Raw genomic sequence first — 9,797 nt, 5'->3', positions numbered from 1 at the left:
CAGTGGGAAAAAATATGGGGCATAATATTGTTTGGACCCCTAAAATGTCTATCGGAAAAATTTGTTCCAAAGAAGTGACGAAACACGGCATAGGATGGAAAGAGGGATAATTACTTTTTGGTGCCACATTTGACTATGTATTGCTCTATAAGCTCTTTATTTCTATGACTTTGCAGCCAGAGTTCAAAATTAGCACCATCTACTAGCCAAATGCTGGTAAAATATGAAACTGGCTGGTAGATTTGCTTCACTCACTAGCCTAAAAAACAATGGTAATGTATTGAGTGGCTCGTAAAATTTGAACATTCACTAGCCATTTGGCTAGTGGACAAAAGTTAATTTTGAACTCTGTATTGCAGCCACAGGACAGATGATAATTAAAAGAAACAGACAGTTGATTATGTATGAAAAAACATTTATAATTTCCTGAATATCAGAGTACTACAAAACCTAATAACACCCAACTCTGATCAGTGTTGATGTACAGTAGCAGATGTGCTGCACCAGTAGGTAGGTTCAGGTGCTGGCTAACAAATGAGGTTGTGAATCGCAGACTACGTGCAGCAAATCTTGTCTGGAAGCCAACTCCTCCCGGTCCCCCTTTAGCCTATCCCTTTCACCAAAACAGATTGATTGTATAGTTTTACCCGAAGCAGTAGCTGATCAACTTAATTAGTTATTGTCAACATTAGGAAGACTGAGTAATGAGAAAACTGAAACATGCACTTGAAGTCCTTCAGAACAACACTGCAGCAGCTCACTTGCTAATTAACATTAACTGTTACATAATAAATGCACTTATGGTTATCTCCGTGAACGACTGGGGCCTTTGAATGGATCATCCTGTATCAAGAAAAGAAAAAGTTTAAGATAGAAAAAGCATTAACACATTTATCAGGGAAAACTGAAAAATTCAGATAATCAAGTTTAGTCAAGGTCATTTTTGCCAAGCAAATATAAATAAATATGATTATGGGTGATTAAGTGTAGGGGTATATATTTCTGTTAAGGATGTAACACAAAGAGATCAGGAATTCAGATCATCAAATTTCCATAATTTCATTTTTTGATCTCTTTTTACCTCATCATCATCACTGTCATCAAATGCAATTCCTTTAGATGACTGGCTCTGGCTCTGAGAGCTGTACTTGGTGAAGGAAGATGACGACGATGCTGGTCTGTGGTAAGCAGAGAAGGAGCCGAGTTAAAACACATGATGACAAGCAAATTTAAAATACGAAGTTAGGGACAGAGTGGGTGAATGCAGTATGGACAGCTATGTGTACAGTTTTTTTTTTTTTTTATTAAAGTGCCCATATTATGAAAAAATCACTTTTTCTGGGATTTGGGGTGTTATGTTGTGTCTCTGGTGCTTCCACACACATACAAACTTTGAAAAAAAATCCATCCATGGTGTTTAGAGTGAGATACGGTTTCTGAATGTGTCCTGCCTTCAGTCTCTGGGTGAGCTGTTCAAAATCGGCACGGCTTGTGACGTCACAAGCCGAAACGAGCTGGCTAACCGCAACCATTAGGTCGTAGCTAACGCTAATGCTAACGCTAATGCTAACGCTAGCATGCTAACGCTAGCATGCTACCTCGTTCTCAATAGCAAAGCACTGCTACAACACCACACAAGTTCACCATAATCTACAAAATAACTACTTACATGTGTGCCCTCATTTAGAAGTCTCCCAGCTAATCCTGCCTTGTAACTGACTGAAGTTGTAGAAACAACCTTTCTTTTACTGTCTATGGAGCTAGCTAGCTGACATGATCTACATCTGAGCTACTGCACATGTGCAAGTGCAATCAAAGATAGTACAGAAGAAGAAGAAGAAAAGAGGTCTCACTCTGTACCTAAAACAGAGACCAGGTGAAAAGAGGAGCTGCAGCAGTGAGAGAGAGCGGTGCGGTACAACAACAATATGGTGTTTTTTGAAAATTAAACCATGTAAACCTATTCTGGTACAACCTTAAAATACAATTATGAACCTGAAAATGAGCATAATATGGCTGCTTTAATGTACCGGACTACCACATTGTGGCCCGAACGCAAACATACCTTGGAGGGGGTCGGGAAGCTTTCATTACAGGTATATCTTCATCTGAGTCATCAATGGTCATCTGGCGATGGATAAAGATGAGAAGCAAAGTTAAGGGGATGGTACAGTTTACATACTGCATCTGTGTGTGTCGTGAATTGACTTACTTCTACATCTGCATAAGATGTTGTGGTTGAAGTCCGAGATGATCTCTGGGATGGAGCTTGAAATGCTGAAGAAGGAGGTATAAAGAAGAGAGAAATCAAGGAAGAAATTGAAAGATGTGGAGCAGGAAAAGGTGGAACAGATTCATACACTGATAAAATAGAATAAGAGTTCCGGCTTTCTCTGCGATGCCTCGGTCTGGCATGTTAATGTTGTACAGTATACAGAACATTAACTTGTTTGTCTATAGATAATCACACTAACACATAATCTCGCAATCTCCTACCTTGCATAATGCTCCTGCTCTGGGTTGTTGCTGATGATTTCTGGGAACGGCTCCGACCGGCTGGCTTTGGTTCAGAGGGAGTTGCACCTGGATGGACAGATGAACAGCTTAGAACAAGGATTTATGATGCAGTGTGCAACCTTATCATCAAGCAGCCGGCAACCTCCGGTGTCGGAAAAATAAAGCCAACGCGATGTGCCAAAAACTGCAGTTCCTTGAATTGCCTACCTACTAAAGTTGGCGAGCTTCATTTGGGCTCTTAAGAAACCTATGGGGGACGTTACAGAGACTTTGTCCATATTTTATACAGTCTATGATTATCATATAACATCCTTTGTTTTTTTGCATTAAATGTAACTGAACATATAGTGTCATATGTCATTTAAAGAGTGTTCATCATTCATCATTGTCTGTTAAATTCCACATTAATCATATCACTCTTTATATTAAATACCTGTACCTGTCATGTCGCATTAGTTAACCTCTAACACTCTAGGTCTAGCTGATTAAATCCGCCTCAGTCAACCGAGGCTGTCCATCATAGATGAACATTCTGATTAATCAATTTCTCTTATTTCCTTTTAAATTAACTAGTGTGGTGGCCGGGTTGGTCAGTGGGTGGAGCAGGTGCACATATACTTGGAGGTTTATGCCTCGACGCAGCGGTCCAGGGTTCGAATCTGACCTGTGACGATTTCCTGCATGTCTTCTCCCCCTCTCTCTCCCCTTTCTCACTTAGCTGTCCTATCAAATAGGGGGGGGAAAGCCCAAAAAAGAATCTAGTGTGTACACATTACATTAGCATTGGTAATTGTGCATACTTCTGCATCGCCCTTACACAAAGGTCTGATAAGCAGTAGGGTTGGGTACCGAAACCCGGTTCCACTATGGAACCGGTTCCTACGCAAACGGTAGTATTCGGACCGGATTAGAATGCACATTTCGGTTCCGACTGAAATATTTTCCCTCTGTCGCTCCAGACAGCAGCAGACTCTTTTTTCTTTCTCCCTTTTCCGCCGAGTGGCGAACGTGCCCGCTCGCGGTGTGAAGCGCGTGTCCGCGCTATTCTCCGACATGCAATCACTGCTGATAGACGGCTTTTTGTACACGCTCCGAAACGGACGTAAAAATATCACACTTTCTCTGTAGTCTACCGTTAGCTAGCTATTGTAAATGTAGGCTACTTTTAAAATGCCATATTTCCCCTCTGGGCTCACCAAAACGGACGTAAAAGCATATTAACCATTCACTGCACGTGATCACTAGTAAACATATTACACTTGCTCTGCCGACCCTGTAGCCTGGTGGTGGGGGAGGCGGGACAGCCTCCCCAAATTGTCTGCCCTTTCAAACTCATACCTGTGTGTACAGGCCTCTTGGACACCATCTGAGAGAGTTTTCTCCTGTGCAGGACATGCCATACGTCAGGAGAGGTGTCTTATCTTGCCAGAGAAGGCAAATATGGTCATTTTTCTGCAAAAGAACTGCTAAAGTTTGAAGCTGGTTGGCATACCAACTCAACTTTTATTTTGTTATTACTTGTTAATAGTGCAACTGTTATTTGTTAAATTATTGTAGTTATGTGTTAGGTGACTTATGTTTACTTATTATATAAGTACTTTAAAACGTTAATATATTGTTAAACTGAAATAATTTTCAATTTTAAAAAAACTCCATAAAACAGCCTTTCTTTGATGTCATTTTTCAGTTTTTCAAGAATCGGTTTAGGAATCGGTTAGGAATCAAAATTGTTTTAAAAGTACCGGTACGGCATCGGAATCGTAAAAATCCAAACGGTACCCAACCCTAGTGAGCAGTCATTGTATGATGTGTATGTGTGGTGTGACCTGCCACTCAGGCACTCTGAGTGCTCTGTATTAGCTTTGAGTCATTGCCTTGTACCAAGCTTACAGTCTTGAATAAACCTTTGGAACATCTATTTTACTAATGTACATCTCTCAATGCGCCTTTATTTGTGACAGATAATATGATAACTCACCTCTCCCCCTTCCCCGACCACCCCGCCCCCTGCCTCCTCGCCCTCTGCCTCGTGCGGGGGGAGGAAATGGGACTGAGTCTTCGTCAGAGTCCAAAGCCAGCTCTCTGGATAGATCAGCGTCAACAGGCTCATCCCCACGCTCCAAACGGAGAGCTTTGGCTCTGTTGATAGCCTGAGAAAAAGAGAGAGATAAGGCCCACACAGTTAAACATAACAGACAACACTACATTCCAGGCTTGTGAGCAATCATTACTTACTTCTTTGATTTCATTCTCTTCCTCTGTGGTGTTCTTTTTGGAGTCTCTGAATAGCCGGATCTAAAAAATTTAAAAACATGCACTCTTATAATACATATACAACATTAACGTTTATTGGTGTTTTTTTCCCCCAACTGCTCCTTCCAGGCAGCGCTGGTTATGGTTATGGTTATGGTTAGGGTTAGGGGTTCGGTGCTTTGAAGGCAGCGGTCGCAGCACTGCCTGGAAGGAGCCGTTGGGGGCAAAAAACACCATCGAGCAACATTAACTTCCTCAGCCCTATTTCCCATACAAGCCGCAGCCCTTACCTCTGCGTCTATATCCTGCTCTGTGGTTACTCCTCGGGCTTGGAGGTGGCGTTGTGTCTTCTCTAACTGGTAAGTGATCAGCTCCTCAATGGCGTCTTTCTCGTCTTTGTCTACAAACTCCTGAATGGCCTTCCCCATGCCTTTCTCAGTCAAAAGGGACAGCTGCACTGTCTGAGAAGAAAAAGAATACACAGTACAAACAGTATATGAAAATAATGGCGCTTAGCCACTGCTAGTACCAGCTCTGCTCGGCTCGGCTGCGGTGCCCCGTCCTCCATTTTCCATTGCAGATTTAGTACCGCCTCATGCTTGAGGCGAGCGTGGCTGGTCGTCATAGCGACGTCGCAGGAAACTGCCGTGACCCACCGCTGGCTAATCTATTTAAAAATGGCGGGTTTCTTCAGGACATCCCCGCCTGTCGCTAGCAATGATGACGCAGTGATTAGTGATGATTCTCTCTGACCAATCCATCATCTGCAGGTTTTCACGTCACCTTTTGGTATCACCTCAGCTCGCTTGGAACCTCGACGGAGGTGATACTAAAAAAAGTATCTGTTAGCTTGTTCCAGGTACTTTTTTTCATAATGGAAAAACAAAAAAGGTGAGTAGAGTCGAGGCGAGCAGGTACCATGTAATGGAAAAACGCCATAAGTGTTATGACACCATGTAAGTGTGAATGTAAATCCTTGTGTGCAGTACCTGTTCAGTTGCCTCAAAGTACTGTTTAACCAGGTCCTCCACTCTCAGCCCCTCAACTGCTGTGGTTTTTAACAGTTTTCCGTAGTCAACGTTGACCTCATCTACAAAACACCAAGAATGAAACATGTCAAATAGACACTACTGTACATCGATACTGTAGATCCATAGCAGTGAGCAGTGTATTTAGCCTCTGTCTGACCTTTGATGTCCTCCTTCTGCTCACGGCGTCTGAGAAAGTGAATGATGTCTTTCGGGTTGGCTACACGTTCCACAAACTTCTGACTGAAGCGAGAAGTGTTGAACGCCTCAAAGCCTCCACTGTAGTCCACCTGGGGAAGGCAATGAAGATGATGAATTTGAATGTAGCGCGAATAGGAAGGTGTGTGCACACGCTGCAAGTCCGCCATCTTACCCTCAGGCGAATAAGAGGTTTCTCCGGGGTGAGCAGACATCCAAGTCTTTCTCTTTCAGCTTCCTCTAACATCTCTGTGACCTACACAGTGAGAGAAAGAAAGAGAGAAAGATATAAGGGGACAGATGAAGGGGAAGAATGGTAAGATGACTGGAAGACTGGCTCTGTATGTTGTATACAGTATGACTTGAAGTGTTACCTTAGCATAGCACAGGTCCTCCACCTTCTTTGTGACCTGGGGTGTATCAGGTGTGAATTGGTCTTGGTAGTCAGCCAGCACAACATCCTGGATGAAGAACTGACGCACTGTCTTTAGGGGGATCTTCTCCAGGTTCATCTTACGTCCTTTCACCCTCAGCAGCCCTATGTGCCTAGATCCACACAGAGTGTTTTGGCTACTTCATCACTTTAAAACGCACTCAGAACATAGAGTTTACTATCTATTGTTTGTGTGTCTATGTATTACTGTATTTATATGTACTGTACTTCTTGGTCGCCTCTCCAGGGGACAGGGAGGTGGCTACAGAGCTTCCAGGCTGTGTCACATAGAAGAGCTGTTGTTCATTTCTGGTTGGCGCAATCAAACACTCATGCTCGTGACCCCACACTACCAAGTCGATAAAGTCATCCAGGAACTGCTCTGGAATGTAGTTAGTGGGTCCGTGCTTACTCCTAAAGAAAACCAATAGACAGAAAAGACAACAATTCAAAACAAAAACACAAGGTGGAGAGTAACATTGGAAAAGTATAGCAGTTTATATCTTAAACCACTAACAGGGGCTGACTTTTAGAGATAATGCAGTCAAAGTAAAGCCTTAATTCTTCGAGAACATGTCAAGCTATTAACACACCATGGCGAACCAACCTATTATTCACCCTCTTAAAAAACACTTTTACTACCATAACTTTCATGTCCACACAATTCCTGCATTCTCACTTAGGACTGAGTCACAGATTGATATGTAGTATGTAGTATGTACTAGGGCTGTCCTCGACTAAAGAAATTCTTAGTCGACTAACACTTATATGATTTTGTCAATTAATCGATTAGTTGATGTAATCGACAGAGCTGTGCTCTTTGAGAGGTGATTAAGACTAGAAAAGCACAATATAAATGTAGTTAATGAACCATCTGTAAAACTGAGTTTCTCCACAATTAATCCTGCAAAAGCGCCACTTTAAATCTTGTGCTTACCAGAAATGTGCTCATAATTTTCTTGGAAATGAGTAATTAAGCATAAAAAATGACTCATCAACTAAAGAAATCTTAGTCGACTAAGACCAAAACGACCGATTAGTCGACTAATCGACTAAGAGGTGGCAGCCCTAGTATGTACTGTATCACACAGTGGACAAAATGTATCTCTAATACTTTGAAATTTCCTGCGGCTGTTCTCAAATGTACAGATAACAGAAACACGCACACACCTGTTCTGGTGGATGGTGAAGAGGTTAAACCATTCATCTTGGTCTTCTTTGGGGCGAAGCATTGTGACCTGGTTGTTGACAAACATCCTGTACAAGCGCTCATCTGGGATAGAGCCTATACACACATTCATACATAATTTAGAACAAAACATGAATCATTTTATGAATCTTGTTAGAACAGATTATGTTAGGAATGGATATTACCAGCACACCATGACACACAAAACAAACACTTACCGAGACCAAATAAGGCTAGCTTGGTTTTGCCTTTCTGCATGAGGATGGGACTAATCTCTATCTTCTCCACTGAATGGGAGTGACCAAAGTGATTGACAAGACCAGAAGCACTTAGCAGATCCAACGCACACAAACCTTCAGCCTTGAGGAAAATAAAGTAAACGGGACATTAAAACAAACAAAAATATATAGATAACAGACATACACAAATGAACATCCTTGCATATTTAGATCTTGTGTTGTGTCTAATAATTCCTTTTATGCTGGACTCACAACTCACCCCAGTTGGGTCATCATGGTTACCGTGAATGCTGAATGCAGGAATAGAGATGTTCAGGTTTTCATCCTGATAGTTAACCCAGGGGAACCTACAGCAAGTCATACACACATATACCAACATTAATGTAACAAGATGTACAATGTTTTGCTAAAATAACCACACAAACACAGCAGAACTGACTCGGTGGTGTTGAAGTTGACATTCTGGTCACTGAGAATGTTGAAGTGTATGGGCGTGTCTCCCATGCAGTATCGTCTAAGCATAGTGATGCAGTTGTGGAGACATCGGCGTGACGGTTTGTTGTCGTGGAACAAATCACCACCCAGCAGGATGAAATCTACCTGCAAGCGAACAAATGGGAAAATAGAAAGCAGTGGGTATTTAGAACAGGTAGACTTTGTTATGTCCATTCAAGCAGACAGAGATATGCATCAATCTGATTTACTGTTGAGTCATCCACATGCACATCTATCAACTTGTATGTACCTGATTTGTCTTGGCACATTTCAGTATTTCATCAAGTGTGTTATAAGAGTCATTGCCACGGATGGCATCCTTCTCGAGGTAACCAAGGTGAATGTCTGTAGCAATCAGGATCTTGAAGGTATCCTCATCATCTCTAGAAAAACAGCACAAAATACCATCATAAAAAATACAGCTCATGTATTTGATTGTTTTGTACCCATATATAACTGTAAATTATCTAGATAATATATATTATCGGTCAGTCATTTGGAGACCTGTTAATAACCAACCAGCACAATCACCATATAAATTTAAACAAACTCACAAGGTGTTCTCTGAAGACATGATGATGTGGGGAAATAAGATCTCACTCCTGACAGGTGGTCATCAAAAGGCTTCCTCTGCAGAAAATACATTTAGCCCTGAGCATCTTGTTTAAAAAATATATTCTAACATACAGTTTAGACATAATATTACAGGATAACAATAATCACATTAGGAAAGTACTAATTTGTACAAATAGTATGTTGCTATTTAAGGAGATAATAGACATACCACATACCACGGATAAGTCACGATGATAAAGTCAGTATTATTTTATCAACAGACTGAGCTAACGTTATTCGTGAGAAATATTACGGAATAAATATAAAAGAAAATGTCTGAGTTCCTGAAATAAAGCCATATTTATAATATCTGGGCCACCGAACAATGCACTTTACGACACACTACAAAACATTGTGTTACGTTATAATATTGTTACTGTGTGATAGCTAGCTAGCTAATTATCCGTAAGTGAAGTCGTAACGTTAGCTAACTTAACGTCTTAAGTTACTGCGAAGATGGTGAGTTCACTTTTGCGAGAAACAGTGCAAGTTATCAATGCGATAGCTAACAAGAACTAAGCTTGTATTTACATATCGGATGGGTCTAACCCACATGTCTATTGAACATTAGATTATTATTTGTTGTGTATGCTATAAGATACCACGTGGGAAAAACACTAACATTACTTGCATGCATCGCAACCCACCTCCTCACAAGTCCAGTAAACATGTCAGAAAATCCCGGCAAGTTAAACACTCTCCCCGACTCTCACAAATGGCTCAGAGTTATTGTAGTTGTATTCGGAAACATCACCTTTCTAAACTGCAGAATCTCCGCGGAAGAAAAACTACACTTCCGGTAAACAAATGGTGTGCGTTTGTTTTATCGT

At 41.4% G+C, this 9,797-nt stretch overlaps 1 protein-coding gene across 3 annotated transcripts; it reads right to left on the bottom strand.

Moving 5' to 3' along the window:
• Window positions 1-401: 401 nt before the first annotated feature.
• Window positions 402-9,751, bottom strand: mre11a (MRE11 homolog A, double strand break repair nuclease). 3 transcript variants are annotated; one of them, XM_031296725.2, is made up of 20 exons: window positions 9,615-9,751; window positions 8,907-8,982; window positions 8,603-8,735; window positions 8,297-8,457; window positions 8,117-8,204; window positions 7,837-7,978; window positions 7,600-7,714; window positions 6,658-6,843; window positions 6,371-6,542; window positions 6,172-6,252; window positions 5,959-6,088; window positions 5,760-5,860; window positions 5,061-5,231; window positions 4,753-4,812; window positions 4,496-4,667; window positions 2,497-2,583; window positions 2,213-2,277; window positions 2,066-2,127; window positions 1,082-1,178; window positions 402-843 (listed from the first exon to the last, which is right to left on the bottom strand). In XM_031296725.2, the coding sequence occupies exons 2-20, from the start codon at window positions 8,924-8,926 to the stop codon at window positions 805-807; spliced, it is 2,082 nt and encodes a 693-aa protein (XP_031152585.1). In that variant the 5' UTR covers window positions 8,927-8,982; window positions 9,615-9,751; the 3' UTR covers window positions 402-804. The 3 variants fall into 3 exon arrangements, with proteins under 3 accessions (XP_031152585.1, XP_031152583.1, XP_035857484.1); XM_031296723.2 differs by lacking the exon at window positions 9,615-9,751 and adding an exon at window positions 9,590-9,614 and having other exon boundaries at window positions 402-845; window positions 1,081-1,178; XM_036001591.1 differs by lacking the exon at window positions 9,615-9,751 and adding an exon at window positions 9,137-9,157 and having other exon boundaries at window positions 402-845; window positions 1,081-1,178.
• Between the last annotated feature and the right edge of the window lie 46 nt (window positions 9,752-9,797).

The sequence above is a fragment of the Sander lucioperca genome, chromosome 5 (genome assembly GCF_008315115.2).
Source record: "Sander lucioperca isolate FBNREF2018 chromosome 5, SLUC_FBN_1.2, whole genome shotgun sequence".
In the NCBI taxonomy this organism is placed as follows: Eukaryota; Metazoa; Chordata; class Actinopteri; order Perciformes; family Percidae; genus Sander; species Sander lucioperca.
Note: the sequence above shows the minus strand (reverse complement) of the source record. Positions and strands in the feature narration are given on the sequence as shown.

What these genes read in the sequence shown, in the direction of transcription:
- mre11a (XM_031296723.2), bottom strand. Translation starts at nt 8,926, where the DNA reads ATGTCTTCAGAGAACACCTT. An exon ending in GTCAACTTCAACACCACCGA is followed by an intron (nt 8,205 to 8,296) that starts GTCAGTTCTGCT and finishes GACTTGCTGTAG; the next exon opens with GTTCCCCTGGGTTAACTATC. An exon ending in CATCTTATGCAGATGTAGAA is followed by an intron (nt 2,128 to 2,212) that starts GTAAGTCAATTC and finishes ATCCATCGCCAG; the next exon opens with ATGACCATTGATGACTCAGA.